General features: G+C 38.2%; 1 protein-coding gene across 1 annotated transcript; it reads right to left on the minus strand.

Annotated features, from left to right (window-relative positions):
- Positions 1-10,579: 10,579 nt before the first annotated feature.
- LOC129947336 (intraflagellar transport protein 140 homolog) lies at positions 10,580-18,413 on the minus strand. Its single transcript, XM_056057857.1, has 14 exons — positions 18,207-18,413; positions 17,553-18,148; positions 17,324-17,484; positions 16,788-16,862; positions 16,196-16,650; positions 15,648-16,074; positions 14,536-14,851; positions 14,073-14,460; positions 13,725-13,864; positions 13,341-13,629; positions 13,104-13,280; positions 12,264-12,386; positions 10,941-12,051; positions 10,580-10,885 (listed from the first exon to the last, which is right to left on the minus strand). The coding sequence occupies exons 1-14, from the start codon at positions 18,351-18,353 to the stop codon at positions 10,602-10,604; spliced, it is 4,689 nt and encodes a 1,562-aa protein (XP_055913832.1). The 5' UTR covers positions 18,354-18,413; the 3' UTR covers positions 10,580-10,601.
- Between the last annotated feature and the right edge of the window lie 592 nt (positions 18,414-19,005).

A 19,005-nucleotide genomic window follows, 5' to 3' on the forward strand; every position in this document is an offset into this window, starting at 1 on the left:
AGGGGGTCATCTTTTACAAGCATCCATTATGGTCCCATTATAAAGTCATTTGTTACATTAATGTGGTGAGTATGCTTTATATATATAAAAAAAAAGTCCATAGCTAGCTTAGCTACAGGGTTTTAGTGAGTAGGTACATTGTGTGGTCAGTTGAAAAATGTAAACCACTTTAAGTCAAGAACAATGGCTTCTAAATGGCAGGGAACTATGTTCAAAAAAAATAAGCAAAATAAGAAATGTCATTAGAAGTTTTTCAAGGAAGAAATTGTTGGGATTTTTGTAAGTAAATGCATTGGTATTACAGTAAAACTAATGATCAAACAGCTAACTGCAATAAAAATACATTTTTGAACTTTAAAAGCAACTCCGGAAATGTGTTCGAATTAAATTGTAGCTTTTAAGGAAACTTTTTTAGATTTTAAATTAATTGTTTTTTTTTGTAGGACTTAGATCCTTAGATGTTTTAGAGTCACCATAAATGAAAATTAATGCATTTGGTAGCGCAACAGTTCGTAGAGAACTACGGCCTAGAGACTTTCAGCTCTCAACCAATTCCGGTGTGCGAATCATTTCAGGGATTTTTATGGCAAGAATTACTCTTGGAGAATTTCTTAGTTCCTCGCAAGTAGCAGTACCCATGAAAAAAGCTTAAGGTGCTAAGAGGATTGAACCCAAGACTTCTTGCATGACAGTTATAAACACTAACCATTACGACACGGGCACTATTATAGATAGTGATAGGAAAATATCCAACTGTTCTCATTCAGCAGCTATTGAATTCGTGAATGACATTAAACTGTCAAAAAATACAGCAAGGTTTGCCACACTTTGATGCATCGTCTAGGACTTACCAGAAGAAAGAAGAAGAGTTATTAACGAATTTCCTATAAACTATATAAACACCCATTTTATCTGTCAAAAGTGACACACACAAATTTGACAGCCAATCGTCAGCTAATTTTCAAATAATTGGACATTAGTCAACTAATTGGATATTGGATAAGGTTTTTTTTAACAACATCACTAAATTAAACAACAACAAAATTTTACAGAATTTTGAAAGAATTAGAAAACTACAAAAATGGAAAGAAGTAAGAAGTCACCGTCTGGCAAAATAACAAAAAAGAAGTCATAACAAACTTTAAGAAGGATTGGACGTATGAACAAACCTTAAAATGTATTTAGAAGATCGAAACCAGGTGATGTTTGTGAATTACAGTTTATGCGAAGTATAAACTATACCTCAGAACATGGTTTGTAAAGACGTTGGTGAAGCCATTAAAACGACAGTGAATAAATGTAAGGCCAAATAGTAAAACCTTTGTATAACTATCAGTTTTAACGAAAGTAATCTAGGATACGAGCAACAATGTATTCATCTCCTGGAAACAAACAAATCAACCGAATCAACATTCACACTATTGGTCTCCAAGAAATATGTCAGTTGTTTTCGCTTCGTAAATAATTGTTCACATTTTCTGTCATGTGCGAAGAAAATTGTCTTCCAATGTTTTTTTTTTCTAAAGTTTTTGTTTTCTGAAATTTTCCAATCGTGTAAACAGAACATTTTTAATTGAAAGACAAAAATTGTCGGTAATTTTCACCCGATTTTTTAACAATAACTTGTTTTATATTGTGATAAAATAAAGAGAGAATTTGAAATTATTAGAAAATTGGCAATTGTCACCAAATTTAATGCTTTTGGAAGTCTTTTTACAGTTCGGCCAATATTGGAAGATCTTCCAATAGTGTAAACGCAGCTTAAGGCTACAATTGCAAGGTCAATGAATTGACTTTCTGACGTCACTTAAATTAAAATTAAAGTTCTTTCTGTCAATGTTCACAGAGTCAATGAATAAAACATTGGGTATGACACAATTGGTTCTATTCGTTCAAGAGGCGTTATTTTTTTTAGCTTAAAGCAGATACTGTACACAGCATGAGGATGAGCACTTCGCAAACGCTTAGAGCGTGATCAGAGCTCTCTCAAATTTATTTATGAAAAAAGAGGCTGGGATGCGACCCACACTGATAACTTCCCATGCTTAAAAGTTTGTCTATATGTACTTGTACCAATTTTAACCAAATTTGCGTACGTTATTTTGTAGATTTTATTTTTTATGAAAAAACGGACTGTTGGATTTTTATATAAAAATTATTGAATATTGAAAACAATATTTTCTGTGAAATAAAATAAGTTTGAAGCCAATATTTTTAATTTTGGAAAAGCTATTTAAGCCGAAAGTAAATGTTTACCAAGTTTTAGTATTGTTTTTTTTTAGAGTTTTATATTTTGTAAAAAAACTGTCAATTCGAATTTTTTAAAATCTTATTAAATGTTGAAAACAATATTTCTTATAAGATAAAATTAGTTTGAAGCCAATATTTAAAATTTTTAAAGAGATTTTTGAGTCGAAAATCGATTTTTACAAACTTTTTTACATTTTTTTAGGTTTTTATTTTTGTATAAAAAAACTGTCAATTCGATTTCTTTCAAACTTTAACTGAATGTTGACAACAATATTTTTTGAAAGATAAAAGTCAATTAAAGCCAATATCTTAAAGTTTTGAAAAGATATGTAGGTCGAAAATCAATTTTTACCTATTTTTATTAATTTGTTTAGGCTTTTATTTTTTGTAAGAAAACTGTCAATTCGATTTTTTCAATATTTTTCAGAATGTTGAAAACAATATTTCTTAAAAGATGAAATAAGTTTGAAGCCTAAATTTCAAGTTTTTGAAAAGATATTTGAATCGATATTCAATTTTTACCAACTTTGAGTAATGTTTTTTTAGATTTTTATTTTTTGTAAAAAAAAACTGTCAATTCGATTTTGCTCAAAATTTTATCAGATATCAAAAACATCATTATTCGTTGCGCAAAATTGTTTTGGAGATAAAATCATATTTTAGACGTAAAATTTTGGAGACGACAATTTTTTTTTTTCAGTTTTTTTGATTTATAAAAAAACTGTTAGTTGTTTTTTTTTTCAAAAAATATACTTCTTTGATATTACGTTACAATATATTATATAAGGTTTAATTCAAGTCTCTAGTGTTTTTGGTTCGTAAGATATTTAGGGTAAACCAAAATTTTCACCTTTTTTTTAAACTGCTGTGGTAAAAAAACCACCCACTCAATTTTCTTGAGAGCTTTTTCTGCATCTTTCAGCCTTATTATCTGTATAACAACATTTATTTGAAATCGATATCTTTTCTGGTTCTTGAGCTATGGACGACAAAAAATCGTCGCAAACGTACGGACGTATGGACCTACGAACTTTACGTACACACACGCACAGAAATCTTTCTAAAAATCTTTTATTTAAACTCTAGGGACCTTGAAACGTCGAGAAATGTCAAAATTTTCAATTTGACAAATCGAACCCATTACAATAACTTCCTATGGGCAGTAAAAAACTCTGGAATTCAACTGTCCAAATTTTAGAATTTGCCATCTGTCTTCGTTATACCACACAAAACAAACGTAAAGTTTGTCTAACTCAGGTTTTTGCTCGACTCATTTTATTCAGAGAAGAAATAGACACAAATCGATCGTTCCGATAAAACTGAGCTTAAAATGAAACACAGATTTTTTTACAGCTAAGTTCTCTGCATTTACCTTAAAAAAAAACTGCTGATGATGTGTCAAAACTGTCAGTTGCTTTAACAATAGCTTGAAATCAAAAAAAAAATTACCATAAGTTAAACTTACCTCAATCTTTAAAATTGTATTGCTTCCTCTTTACAATGACTATACATACAAAACTGCAGATACAATTATTTTAAAATGATTAATTATACTTTGACACGGTATAAAACTCTGCACTGTCAATGTTGGGGCACGTTCAATACGATGTCCACTTTAATTGATCTCAATAGCATTGACTGACTGATGGACACTGTCAAAGTGTAAATTAGTTATAGCATTGTTCGTTGAAAATTACACGAGGTGACAACGTTGAGACAGATTTTGACGTCTGTTTTAAGATGACCGTGTAATCGTAGCTTAATGATTTCAGATTATATGAATTTGAAAAATGTTAGACTCTAAAGATAATGTCACTTGTATCATTATTAAATTACAATATCTCCATCAATATGTTTTTCTTTAAGACTTTAGAATTTGAACCCCCATGACATAAGACCTCACATTAATAAGGCTTTAAACTTCATAGATATAAAGGTGCTTACCTACTAATTACACTCCATTTCGGATTTTGTAGTGTTTTAGTATGTATTTATGATAAAGTTGAATAAACTGCAATTGCAACATTTTTGTGTTGGTTTTAGGCGCAGTATAGCAGAGAATTAATTCCTTGGTTTAAATATTTTCCAGTGTAGTGAATTATTCCGACAAAAATTAAAGAACACTTTGCCATGTCAAAACATTAAGCTAACGACTCTTTACAATTTCTTCTGTTTCCTAAATTAAAATGCAGCAGAGCACTGTCCGTCCAAAATCCTCCCGCCATTGATAAGCACATTTCTTACATCCATAGTCCAAGCTCAAAAACTAGCAATAAAAAAGTAAGACCTAAAAAATTAAAATGAAACTCTAGTATTATTATACAGGTACTCATATTACAAGCTACTACACAACCAATTATTAAAGTTATGGCAAAGCGAATGTTAACGACTTCTTCTCAGACAAACATATAATTAAAATCACGAAAGAAGGATGTTACAGGGACCCTCTTGCTATAGCAGCACACTTTCATTATATCCTGTTTTCTATATGCCCACCTTCTGCCTGTGGGCTAAGAAAAGACGCCAAACAAAATGAATATGAGAAAAACCACCCGTAAGCAAATCTGCCTTTTGTTTTACCGCCGTAATTTTTATTTTTCCAAGCTACTGCTCCTACTACTCCGGTCTTCCGCTTCTAGTTCTAGACATTAAAAACTAGGTGGCTATTAATTTGCTGCAAGAACACTTGCAAACGCAATACTACAACCTCTCTCTTACTTCTCAAGCACGCTCTTGCTTTCCTCGCTTCTTCAGACAGTTTCAAGAAAAACAACTTTTTAGCAGAGGATTCCTCTTCTTCTTTTTGTTTTGTTCTCTTTTTTTTCTAAGTTGTGTTTTTGTTGGTCCAAGAACAAAAGAGATTCCTAGAGAAGAGTTTTATTTTTCCTATTCTATTTTATACCGTTGTGTGTTGGCTAACAAACGAATTACCTCCAAGGCAGACAAGAGCCACTGCCATCGCAGGTAACTTGAGAGTTCCTTTTGCAAGTCAGGCAGGACTCAGAACTCAGGAGCAGGCTTGCCAGATTGGGCTATTTATCGGAAATTGGGCTATTTTTCCCAAAAAGAACTGGGAGACCCTTCGGACGGCATCTACATCGTCACTAACTTGTTCCGACTTTTTTAACCTAACTTTTGTATAAAAAACCTCCAACAGTGTACGACGAACGTACACAAATCGTTCCATGCAATACTATATGTTTATATACAAATTTGACAGCTGAGCCATAAATTTGCTCTAATTAGCCCAAATCTTATCTTAGCGGTAATGACGTCAACTGCGTTAATATTGAGACGTCATATTATTTTATGTTGCTTTCTAAAAGATTTCTTATTGAAATTGAGCTATTATTTGTAACTGTTTCGGATCCGATTTTGGGCTACAAACATTTTTGTAGTTCAGTAAATTGGGCTATTTTAGAAGCCGGCAACCCTGTTCAACAGCTCCGACACTAGTGCTACAGCCAGCTGGTAGAATTTGTTGTTGTAGTCTTGTGCGGTTTGTAAACTAAACACTCCACTTCCACTATTTCAACATTATACCCCATTCCGGTTTGTTCTAGCATTAACTTGCGAACAAATTGCATTTTAAAAAAGCCCATTAATGGCTGACTTCCGTTTTCTCGCCTGCAGCTTACCTGCACCTCTGAGAGATGCACAGACATAGGTACGAACTATAGCTAGCTATATAAACTTCCTTGCAATAAATGACTACTTCTACATTGTGTCCACGTGAAACTTACCCCAGCGGAAGTGAAAGTTTTATTAATATTAGATGTTATGTTGTTCACTTCGCAGACGATGACGACAACGGCAACGGCGACGACTATACGATGTCAGAAAAGTGAAAGAAACAAAAAAAAAAAATAACAGAAAACACGCTTAGATAACAATCTTTGGAGAGTTTTTCTCTCTTTTTCTTAACTACATCAGCAGAGCAGCCAGCAGCGTCACATCTATGAAGCGAGTGCCGTTAGGTCTCGAGATTCAAAGGAAGTTATTTTAAAAAAGAAATTAACTTTTGTAATAAAGTTAATTGTTTGATACTCTTTAGTTTTGTTCAGGTATACCTACGTCCTACGTATATAAAAAATAAGAGGTAGAAAGATGTGAAATGATAATTAATTTTGTTGTTTATTTTCTTTGTATTTTTTTTAAGAGGCTTATAAATAATGGAAGCTGTCGGAAAACTTAGCTTATCTCATTCTAGGACCTGACTTTTAAATTTGTATCTAAGCCGCTTGTTGAACTACTTTACCTACATCAGCTACACTTAAATATTTAAATCTTACAACACAATACAATTGTGGACTTAGTGCTTCTTGAATATCATACGTCAATATCTTGCTCTGATGTTTAAATGGTAGACATGTGCATTCAAGAGGACACAAGCGTCCACAGGTTTTTTCTCAAAACCCACCTCTGTTTATCATCTCATACTCTCACCTCCCCGCGGTGAACGTCGGGTGCCTATACCTCAACTGGAGATTGGGTTCTAACCCCAGTTTCAAGTTGTTTGGGACAGTAAATGAGAGAGGGGGGAGAGGTGTTTCCACTAAGGCACCTCTCCTTATCCAGACGGCAGCGAACGAATTCTCGAGATTGAATCCACGGTGGCTTCTACAGTTCTAGTAAGCTTGAACTACCAAGTGAACACCTTATAGGGCTTGTTCGACATATTCGGAGCCCAGGCTGGTAAGGAGCGGTTTATCCGGCTCCCTGTCCTTGGATTTATGCTAAGGCCCTCCAGGTTGAGGTTTGTGCCGTCGGGGTGACTTCCTGGCCACGTAAAAAATACCAAGAAGCACCAACAAGTCTCATATACGGACGGATTCACTGTTAATAACCCACGCAAACGAAATAAGGACAATTAACTTCGGGTCTGTACGTGGAATGTTAGGTCCCGCATCGAGGCTAAATTCGCTAACATAAGCTTAATATGCGAGCACGCCCCAACAGAGGAGAAAGATGAAGACACCAAAGTCATATTCTTCGAGCTCTTGGACAAGACATATGAGCAGTCCCCTGGATATGACATTAAAATTGTCTTAGGAGATTTTAACGCCAGGCTAGGAAGAGTGGCACAATTAGGAGATACAGCCTGCACGACACCACCTCCGACAACGGATTCTGGCTGATCGATTTCGATGCGGGGCGAAACGTTCTGGTAGCTAGTACGCAGTTCACACATCTCAATATCCACAAGGGGACATGGAAATCTCCTGATCAATCAACCGTCAACCAGAGCGCCATGTCCTTTTCCGATCGAGTCTCTAATAACCTTTTTAAGGAGTCCTATGCTGCCTGCATGAAGCATTGAAAACCAGTGGCAACATTGCCTTTCAGCCATCAGAGATGCCGCCTCTGAAGTGCTAGGTTTCACACGGCCACCACAGCGAAACGCCTGGTTTAACGACGAATGCCGGCAAACGCACCCAGCGAAACAACAGGCATACAAAACGACGCTGCACAGCAGGACCAGAGCTGCTCGTAAGCTCTACAAGCAGAAGAGGAGAGAGGAACACCGGCTTCTTAGATGGAAAAAAAGAGAGCATGAGAAGTGCGCGATCGAGGTGATAGAGGGAGGTCACAAAAGGAATGAGGTTCGTAAATTTTACCAAAAGTTAAAAAAAAACCTTCCAGGGTACCAGCTACGAACCGAGGCCTGTAAAGAAGATCAGGGGAACATCGTAGTAGAACCGCAGTCGATGCTGAGAATATGGAAAGATCACTTCTCTCAATTATATAACGGCGATGACGAACACGAGATAGAACCACTACACCTCGGCGACGCAGATCAACAATTCCGCCTACCCGACCTTGACGAAGTGAAGATAGCTATATCTAAACTTAAGTCAAACAAAGCTGCTGGAGCTGACGGCATCGCTGCCGAACTTTTCAACGCAGCAGGCGATGACTTGGTACGGAGCATGCACCAACTCATCTGCAAAATATGGTCGGAAGAAAGCATGCTAGATGAGTGGAATCTCAGCGTAGTGTGCCCGTGCCCGATACATAAGAGGGGAGACCCTCTAAACTGCGCCAACTACAGAGGCATCAGTCTCCTCAACATTGCGTATAAGATCCTCTCTGCTGTATTATGTGAACGCCTGAAGTCGTTCGTGAACAACCTGATTGGTCGTTATCGGTGTGGCTTCAGACCAGGAAAGTCCACTGTCGACCAAATATTCACACTACGGCAGATCTTGGAAAAAACCCAGGAACTTCAAATCTATACCCACCATCTCGTTATCAATTTTAAAGCCGTGTATGACAGCATCTATAGGGAAGAGCTCTACAGAGCAATGTCAAGTTTTGGCATCCCTGTCAAACTTATCCGTTTGTGCAGAATGACGATTGAGAATGCACGCTGCTCTATCAAGGTCGGAAAAGATATTACCGATGCATTTGATGTCAAAAAAGGTTTAAGACAAGGCGATGCACTGTCATGCGATTTCTTCAACATCGTCCTGGAAAGAATTGTGCAATGTGCAAGACTCAACCGTCAACACTAGAGGCACAATCTTCCAAAGGTCCATCCAATTACTCGGATACGCACATGATATTGACATAATTGGAAGATCAAAGCGTGATGTCAGTGGAGCGTTTTTGAGCATTGCGACGGAAGCGAAGAAGATGGGTTTAGTGGTCAATGAGGGCAAGACCAAGTATATGCTGTCATCAAAAAAGGACACTGAGCAACGACGTCTTGGACAAAACGTCACCATGGACAGCTATAACTTTGAGGTAGTTAAAGACTTTGTCTACCTAGGCACCGCTATTAACACAGAAAACGACACCAGCGCTGAAATCAAACGAAGAATAACTCTTGCAAATCGCTGCTTCTTTGGACTTAGAAGACAATTGAGAAGTAAAGTCCTCTCTCGAGCATCTAAAATTACCATCTATGGCACTCATCATCCCGGTTCTCATTTATGGCGCTGAGGCCTGGACCCTGTCAAAGAAAGATGAGAGCGTCTTAGGATGCTTCGAGAGAAAAATTCTTCGGGTAATTTTTGGTCCCATACGCATAGATGGAGAATATGGAGGAGAAGATATAACGATGAACTGTACGGGCTATACAACAATACTGCCCTAGTTAATAGAGTTAAAGTCCAACAGCTTAGATGGCTAGGTCATGTAGAGCGAATGGACATCAACGCTCCAGCCCGGAAGGTCTTCGAATCCAATCCCGAGGACGGCGGCGCAGTAAAGGAAGACAGCGACTCAGGTGGCGCACGCAGGTGGGGAAAACCTCAACCAACTTGGAGTGCGAAACTGGAGACAGCTAGCTAGGGACCGAGCAATCAAATGAAAAACCCTTTAAACCGTCCGAATTCTTACATCAGAGGACATGTTCAAAATATATGATATTATATTGACCGACGAAAAACATTTTAGATTTATTGACAGCGTTCAATCTTGTGTTGGATAGCCTATTGGAAATAGGTGAGTTTTTAGATAACTTATTGAACAAGTTTGTAGTATAAAATTAAGGCAACTATCATTAATAATGTGTAATTCTCCTTATGTTTAGGTTTCAGAGTTTCGTAGCTAGATGTCGCACGCTGAGCGCGAAACTCTGAAACCTGAGACATAGAAGCGAGACAAAAGGTTGTTTGGCTCGCTCTCATAAAAATTTGTATTCTAACGTCTATTCTATTCAACGGACGCGCCCAAGCCAGTCGAATTAGATTTGTAGTCTTTAAATAAGAGTTATATTTTAATAAAGAAATTATATACCACAAGTTGAATAGTTTAATTGAGCTAGCTGTCAAAAAATCTACATGAAAAGCATGATCATTTGTTGAATTGGATGTTATATCAGATAGCCACATATACTAGAAATTCTTGAAAAGCTTTAGATTTCCTTTTTGATAGCTCAGCTTTTCGGATCAGCTGTTCTTTTAAACGTAAAACACTAATAAAATGGCATCCGGATGACCAATCTATCCATTTCTTAACTTTCTATGGAGTCGATTTTCTTTGAATGTTCCTTTTAGCCTTTTAAGTCTATCTAAATGAATCGCCTCAGGTCCTGAACGATGTATGTTATATCTCTTACTCATGTCAAACTGGCACCTGTCAACTATTGTATAGTTAAATTTAGGAAAATTTGCATATAGTGATAGTTAAATTTAGGAAAATGTGTCGAAAGATTTAGATCTATTGAATTAATTCCCGATAACCAAAAAAATCATTTTTTTAGTCTAATGAAAACAAATACTTTACAAAATTGTCAAAGTAATGGTATTTGACGTCCGAGTGTTCAAAATGTCGCTGTCGCCCTTTTTGATAATTTTTTTCTGAAATTAAAAAGTGTAGACAATTCTGACTCTCTATCAAATGTTTTATTGTATTTCTTCTTGAATCTCTTCTTCACCATCATCTTCAATTGTAACCTCATTCTTACGGCGACCGGAATCCCAAATAACATTAAAATCCAAATTACACTCATCTGCTAGTTTCTGAACAATTTCTCGTTCGATAAGTCCTCTACTACTCCAGGTTGCATCTTTCAGTGCCAATTCTCTAAGAGCTCCCACAGCTTCGACATATTGCTTTGTACTGGCCAATCCCTTCACAAGCATTGCTAAGACATCCGCATGACGAATTGGAGGGATTTCTGGTTTTACTGAAAATAAAATATTAGCACATCCTAGACAAAATTCTATGGATTAATAACTTACTTAACATATTTCTGCAACCCGCTATGACAGCTTGATTTTCTCCATTTTCCAGAGCTTCTTGGATATCTAAAACATACTTTACTTCAACAATGGTCTTCTGCAGATTATCAGTGGCCCTCTGGGAATGCGGGACTTTTAGCAGACACTTTGCAGCTTCATGCATAGCTTTTAGGGCCTTGTCATAATCCCTAAACTCATCGATCTCAACTTGAGCACAAATTGCATAGAAGTTCGCAAGTGAGTCAAATGCCTGTCCTTTCGAATAGAAGGTCACAATATTTTTTAAAACCTTCTGATCTCTATGCCAGTTCAAGGCTTGCAGATAATTAGCTGCCATGATGTAGACTTCTCTTTGACGCGACATATTTGCAAAGAACACAATCTTATCGGTATCACCAGATTTGAGCAGACTCTTCATAGCCCTAATTTTATCTCCACCTTGGGTGAACTTCTTAGTGGCCGAATGATAGTCGCCTTGTTCTTGAAGAAGCTCTCCCAGTTGGGTGAGGACTTTAGCTCGTGTCTCATCATCCAGTTCTGTTTTTGCCGGAGTCAACATTTCTGCCAACGATTCTGTAATCGGAACCCCCTTCTCATGACAAATTCTCAAGGAACGCTCGAACTGCTTCGTTTTTGCCAGCAAATGCACAGCTTTCTGATGTTGTTCAATACTTGTAAAGAATTCAGCACAACGATTGATCAATTCCGGATCAGAGTCTGGTGTTAGTTCTGAAGCAATAACTTGCAGAATATCTGGTTGCTCTGATGCAAAGGCCATTTCTAAGGCTTTATGAAGCATTCCCGAGCGATGATACAGTTCCACAGCTCGTTTGAATGAACCAACTTCTTCGAAATACGCAGCTGCTGTGGACTTTTCTCGCTGACGAGCTGCACTTGCCACAGTCCAGAGTTCATCTTGCATATCGTTCTCTTTACAAATCCTTATGGCATTTGAATAAGTCTGAGCTCTGGTGTAGAATTGTATGGCTTCTTGATTTTTACCAATATTTTCATAATGACGTGCCAAATGGTAACACGCTGCTCGATCCCCGGATTGACGAGCTATGACATCAGCTTTTGATATCTGCCCAAGATAACAAAGAATTTTCACCTAGAAAAAGGTATGTGAATTGTAACAGATTTGTGGAAATATACTGTCTAACGGGACTCGAGGAATGTCAATTTTTTAACGCTATAACAGTTTCCCTAGTTTCGTACAATGTATAGCCTCCAGATGGCGTATAAACAAAACATCTCACCCATGAAAAAAACTGGTATAACTGTTATAAATTGGCATAACTCTAATCTAGGCCGAAGACAAACCTGTGAGAACCAATCTTCAGCCTTCTGGTAAACGGTGAAAGCCCCGTCCATGTCTCCAGTACTTTCGATATATTGACCCCACCATTTTAACATCTTTGGGTCCTTAGCTGTTTGCATGTATTGCTAAAAAAATATTAGTAAACTTTAAACATTCACTCTAGTCTTGAAAATCTTAAGTTTGAAAGTTAAGGAAATGCATTTCCCAATTTTTGGCTCAGTTTCATAAAACCTTTCCTTTTTTATCGAACCTTAAGTATGGAGGCAGCTGTATCCGTAACGTTAGTGATTGTAAGTGCTTAGGAATGTAATCCTAGAAGTCTGAGTTCAATCCCTGTCTGTCACCTAAAACTTCTTATACCCGTACTTCCTTTTGAGAGAAATTGAAATCGTGTTTTCTCAATTCAGCTGTTGGCATAAAATTGTAGGTCCCCTTCATCCCACAATTTAGCCGTATTTACTGATTCTTCGTATTCTTTTGCATTTAGACTATTTTAGTATCCGTGTCATGATTGTAAGTGCGTTGGACTGTCATGCAAGAGGTCTTGGGTTCGATCCCTGCCTATGCCACCTTAAGTTTTTTCACGGGTACTGCCTCTTGCGAGGAATTGACAAATTCTCCACGAGTAATTCTTCGGCTTAAAACTGTAGGTCCCTTCCATCCATGACAATAGTACTCGCACACAGGAATGGTTGAGAGTTGTCAGTCACTAGGCCCTAGCTCTCAAACGGACTTTTGCGCCACCCAATTTATTTTTATTTTTTGACTATGGAGCTTCTTCAAAGCTCTCAGGCGTGATTTCTTGAACTAAGCAACTTCAAAATATTCAAACATAAACCTACCTTAATTGCTATCGGATGCTCCAAGAGCATTTGTGTGATGTTTTGCACTGGGTTTTGGCTTTTCTCAAAGAACTCCAGAGCTCCTTTGATATTTCCTTCTTCCCTAAGTTGTTCTCCTTTTTGGAAATATGTATTTTTCAAATGAACCCTATCACCTTTTTCAGCTATTTTTAAAGCCTGTTGAGAAGATTCATGTTTTTCATACATTAAAACACCTTGAAAACTTCCGGTACACACCTCATCAATAGATCCACAATTCTGCAGCAACTTGTTCAATAAATCCCAACGACCGCATTTTTTGTATAATTCCTGTGCTTCTTCAATCATTCCTAGCTCGACCGCCAAAACTGCCACTTTAGCATCTTTTTCCAAATCATCATCATTCATCGCTTGTCGTATGGCTCGAACCGAACGGGCCTTCTTCAAATGTCCCAAACACACCTTTGCCACATCTAGACGTCCCGTCTGAACACACATTTTTGCCAAATTGGTCCATACCACTTCTGATTGTATCGAACGGATGCATCTGCATATGTAAATACGTAGAATACAAACAAGAAAGCCAAAAAGGACGATATTAGACTTTGTCTTCGTCTAACGAGACAATTATAAAGTACTTACCGATATGCCAAGTCCATATTGCTCTCAGCAACATTTAAACTAAAATTCAAAACCATTTTGCGTGTACTCTCGTCGCAGTTCTCCAAACCGATAAAGTCCTGCAGGGACCGTTTCTTCACAACGCTAATGTCCAAAGTTATCTACAATATGTATAAGGATATATGAAAATAATGGTACAAAAAGGAGGATAGGGGCAATATGTGTGATTAATCTTCTTTTCATTCAGATACGAATACGACCGACGACGGACGGACGGGATGCATGGACGGAGTGGTCTAAGGAAAGAAAATAAATGTGCTTTCCTGGGACCATCGACCATGGACTAAGGACCATCACACAAAACATTACCACATTCGGTGCACACAAATTGACTAATTGCTCTCCAGATGCTAGATTAACAATCTCAAGCACTTTAAGGGTGCATTTATCTGCAGCGTGGAACATAACAATTGCTTGTGTCTCATTGTAGTCTTCCAGACTGGCGGTGGTGTTGGTGATGGTGGTGTTGCTAGTGCTCGTGCTGGTTCCATTGGCGACGACGACTATCTTTGGTTGTGACGATGATAGTAATGCATTCGATTCAACACCTCCTTCTTCTTGCAATCCTTTCTCTTGCTGCTGGAGCTGGAGTTGTGGATTCTTACGTTGATGATGTTTGGCTTGCTGAGCAATCGAACGTGCTTCGATAGCTAGCAATCGACTATCATCCGTATCCCAAAAGAATACAATTGGCAGTCTAATGTGGGTGGAATGAAAATCGTAAAACATATACTTTAACGTGTGCTTGTGAAATTCACTCTCCTTTGCTTACCTCGGAACGGCGACGGCAGATTCCTCTGTGTCATTCATGAAATCGTAATGACGCATTATATCCCTTTCGAAATCCCAACAGTACAATCGTCCATCGGGCATGAGACTCTCATTGGCAATTACGACAGCAAGATGACTGCCCATAGCATTGCACTTAGCCAGGATTACCTCGCCGAAATTCTCAAATAAATCATAGCCGGATTTTGGGTGAATCAGTGGTTTGGGGTCGTGACGGGTAACATCGAAGACTTTAATGTAGCCGTTCATTGTGAATATTGTCAGGTAATTGCCGGTAAGGTCGCAACCGATAATTTTACCTAGAAAGTCACAAGGGAAGAAAATACAAATCTTATGAATAGGGCTGCTTTAGCCCCGGTGCACACTTGGATCATTTTAACGCCGTGTCGTGGTGACGCCGGGGTCCCGCAAGAGTTCAATGAACACGTGCGGGGTTTTCAATCTGCAGTCCGCTTTTTTCGTGCACCTTGTACAAAACAGATAATAAATGTACTGAAAGACACAACTGCATGTACGGTGACGCAGCGAACTCCCAGAAACTTGCAAGTGTTAACGAAAGGATGGCTCTCGTTGACTCAGCATAACCGCAGTGTCAACGCAGATTTGTAAGTGTGCACAGTTCATTTTATTTCTTAGAACTGTAATGGCTGAATCACAAACACGCTTCAGCTTCGGCTTCGCCTGACGTTTACGAGTTCAGCCATAGGAATTCAATGCATGCTATCACAATGAAGCTTCGACCTCACGTTTCGTTTGACAATCGTAAGGAAAAGAACGTAATGTAACGTAATGTGACTCCAAACGGAAGCTCTAGTTCAATTATCTGAACATTTGCTTTGTCTGACAGCTCATCAGCAGTAAAAAAATGTCAACAAACAAAATATTTGCTCTTTGGAGGGATGAAATAATAGAAATGTCATTCAAAGCAACCTCGAAGCAGGCCTAACGTAACGCAGACGAAGCCGAAGCTGAAGCTTGTATGTGTTTCAGCCATAAAGCGCAAAATGCGCGCCAAGCAACGTCACCGCAGATTGAAATAACTCAAGTGTGCCTGGTGCTTAAGGATCCTATCATAGCGCTTTTTATTTTACTCACCCTCACTGTCACTAGATTGAATCTCGTTCAGTATCACTCCACCAATGGAGTAAATTTTCACATCACTCGATGTTAGGCAAAATATATTTTGGTCATGCATAAAGAGCGCCAAACACTCGCAACTAAATGTCTGCATCAATCTTATGGTAAGTCCGTCACCATCTGCAGAATCTAATGTCGTCGAACTATTAGCAATACTGTAATCGGTGGATGATGATGCTTCCAGAACAATCTTTCCAATTCTATACGCAACAATAGTCCGACCATTACTCAAAGCCAAGTGCTGCTCTGACAATGCCAATGTTGTAATCGAGATATCAGCTTGTACCGTAGTTGATTTGCCGGTCGAGTGCTCGATGTAGATCTGATTAGCGCTTCGTTGAACCGCCCAGATGTCACGTGTATGGCAGGATATCAAAGGTTGTTCCTGCGAAACAAAAGAGACCCAACCCAGGTAATGTATAGGTGTATGTATATTTATGCAGATATAAAGTGTATATAGTCATTTTGCAAAGCGTTCCGGTCCCACCTCAGCGCAAATTGCTCACCTTCAACACGTAGACATTTGATATGCAATTAATCATGATGCACGGTTTGGCCATCTCATTTACCCCCCAAAAGCATTGCTTGATTGCGCCCCGTACCGTTGATATATTGTTCAATTGCCACGAATTTTCCGGTGCATTGACAAAGTAATTAACAGTTCGCTTCCAGGTGTATAGGCTGCCTTGATTGGTGCCGGCACAGAGTGTCTGGTTGTCCGGGCAGTAGGCAAGGCAGGTGAATACTTCATTTCCGGATTTGCTTTGGTGGCGTTGATGATGCTGGTGATGTTGGGACTTTTGGTATTTTTGAACGTAACTGGATGTGGCTGGAGATGTTGAATCACCACCACCACCAGCACCACCTGCTGCTATTATTCCTGATGCAGATGCTGTTCCTGCAATTCCACCTGTTGATAATGAAGAATTCGATCCCGGTGAAGTGACTGTCGATGGTCGTTCTGATGTCCGATGATAAGGTTATGTCGAAGGTTTAACAAAAAAATTAAGGTGCAATTTCCAAGTGTGTAGGTATGGGAAAATGGGTTCAAATTAAATTCGAAAAAAGTCAAGAGATCTGTATTTTATCATAACCAACCTGAACTGGGTAAATCCATTTTGAGCAAAAAGTTCTCGCTGGTGTCCATGTCCCAAATGCGGATGGAAAAATCACCTGAAATTAAGAATTCAAATTACTGTTTTTTGATTGCCACACAGTTCTTATGAATGACAGTTCAGCTGTCAAAATATTCCCAAAAGCTTGCAATTTAATCTTGAATGGTTCTGATTTTATGCAAGCCCATTCAGTGAACTACGGGCACTGCCAGGGGCTCAACCCGGCTTATTTTACGTTTGGATTTGTCACTTCATCCGTATAAGACTATTCTGTGCTGACGCAAGTCTATAAATAACTCCTAACTTATTTGCGATTACCGTAAAAAGCAAGTGAGATTCAAGTGTGCATGGGGGCTTAGTCTTCGCTGACATAAGCCATTCACTTTGCTCAATATCAATCCCCCAGCAATCGAGACATCATTGCCGGAAAAGCGACGCACAATTATCTTATCTGCTAAGCAAAGCCTGCTAAAGCTGCCAATGGAATGGAGAACTATTTAGGATCAGACTCTGACAAACCTGTTATAATGGCTAAACAATTCCCAGCCCAAGAGATAGCTCCATTGTTTCCAGGTATTTTTCCACTCAATTTCACTCTATCAAGTTCAGTAAGAGTCCCTGAAGATTCAGATAGAAAATGAGTCACAGTCATGTCTTCCAAAAGACAGATGATTGCATCTCTAGAAAAGAAAACATTTTTCTTGTTAAATTAACAAAACATCATTACCTTCTGTGTCCTAATTATTACCTTTTTGGATGCCATAGAACTTGTGTGATTGGAACAGTATTACTTTTTAAAAATTCCGAACATGTCCCACCTTGGTTAATGTAGAAAATTACCCCAGATTGTGTTCCCACATAGAAACAATGATTGTCTTTGACTCCTGAATGAGTTAAATTCCTCGCTGCCGTCCGTGGTCTCCAATTGGTTAGAGTATCCAATGCAGTCTCATCTCCAGCCACAGCAGCTTTTGCTAAGTTTGTTAGTTCCGTTCGAACGGCACTATCAACTGATTTACGAAAAGTTATATTTAATAAACTATCTCGTAAATCATGCGAGAACATAGTCAAAAACTGATACTGGCCATCACAGCGCCAACCTGTGAGTAAACCCATTGAATCGGCAGTCACCATCCGACCACCTTTTTCACTGAATTCTAAAAGTATTATCGGAGCCTTGTGCGGGCCCTGAACACTTGCAAATTCTCGATGTCCATCGAACCAAACGTGAAGTTCACCACTTTCCCAACCAGTTACCAACAGACGTTTTTCGGGATGCCATGCAAGTGCGGTGGCTTGAGATATTGGATGGACTGGATACGATACATCCCGAAGGGGTTCTCCCTGCATAAACACACAACTTAAATGGGGAGTTTTTTTAACAAGGAAAGAGAGAACTCACTGAATCATCGAAAATGGTCACAGAACCACCACGGTCTTGGCTATAAGATGCAATGGCAAACACCGGTTCGTTTGGATGCCATCGGCCAATGGTACTAACAGCATCCGAATCCAGAAATTGTACTTTTGAATCAAAGTATAAAGTCATTTTTTAATAATAATTAAATTTTACTCTTGTAAATAATGAAGCTTCCAATTTGTTATTTAGTTTTTTAAACATAAACAAACCGTTGCCATGGAAACGGATGTGACAAGAATGGCGCTCAGAGGATGCACTATGCAAACAAACAATTTTTCAGTAGTGTGTCAAGTTTGTCGGTAATGTAGAACATAACTGGTTTGAAACTTAGCTAAATGTCGGAATTAATTTGAGGAAATCGGTTTGTGCACAGCATATTGCTCTTAAGCAGTGCTGACATTTTTATTGTTAAAGAGTCGTGCTCATTTAATTAATTCCCTATTCCCCTCCCTCTATTTTAATCCTTCAAATGAAAGCAATTTAAAATGATGAAACGTCAAAATGAATCCCCTCATGAGAGTTCAATGTAAACTCTTTTAAAAAACAGTAGATACATTATTTTCGCTAGCGATGGACCTACATATCTGTTCGTTTATTGGTTTATTTTTTAAGAATTTTCTTTTTTCCATCATTTTTGTAGTGAAATTTAACAATACGAGTTTTGAATCTAAATTTTCAATTGTAAAAATATCAAGGCCGCAAAAGTGGCTTTTTAAAATGGAACCTCTTATTGGAATATCATCTATTTCCTATGGGCCTTACCAATAAAAATCGTTAAAAA

The sequence above is a fragment of the Eupeodes corollae genome, chromosome 2, assembly GCF_945859685.1.
Source record: "Eupeodes corollae chromosome 2, idEupCoro1.1, whole genome shotgun sequence".
Lineage (NCBI taxonomy): Eukaryota > Metazoa > Arthropoda > Insecta > Diptera > Syrphidae > Eupeodes > Eupeodes corollae.

What these genes read in the sequence shown, in the direction of transcription:
- LOC129947336 (XM_056057857.1), bottom strand. Translation starts at nt 18,353, where the DNA reads ATGACTTTATACTTTGATTCAAAAGTACAATTTCTGGATTCGGATGCT. An exon ending in TCAATCTAGTGACAGTGAGG is followed by an intron (nt 14,852 to 15,647) that starts GTGAGTAAAATA and finishes GTGACTTTCTAG; the next exon opens with GTAAAATTATCGGTTGCGAC. An exon ending in AGCATCCGATAGCAATTAAG is followed by an intron (nt 12,387 to 13,103) that starts GTAGGTTTATGT and finishes ATATTTTTTTAG; the next exon opens with CAATACATGCAAACAGCTAA.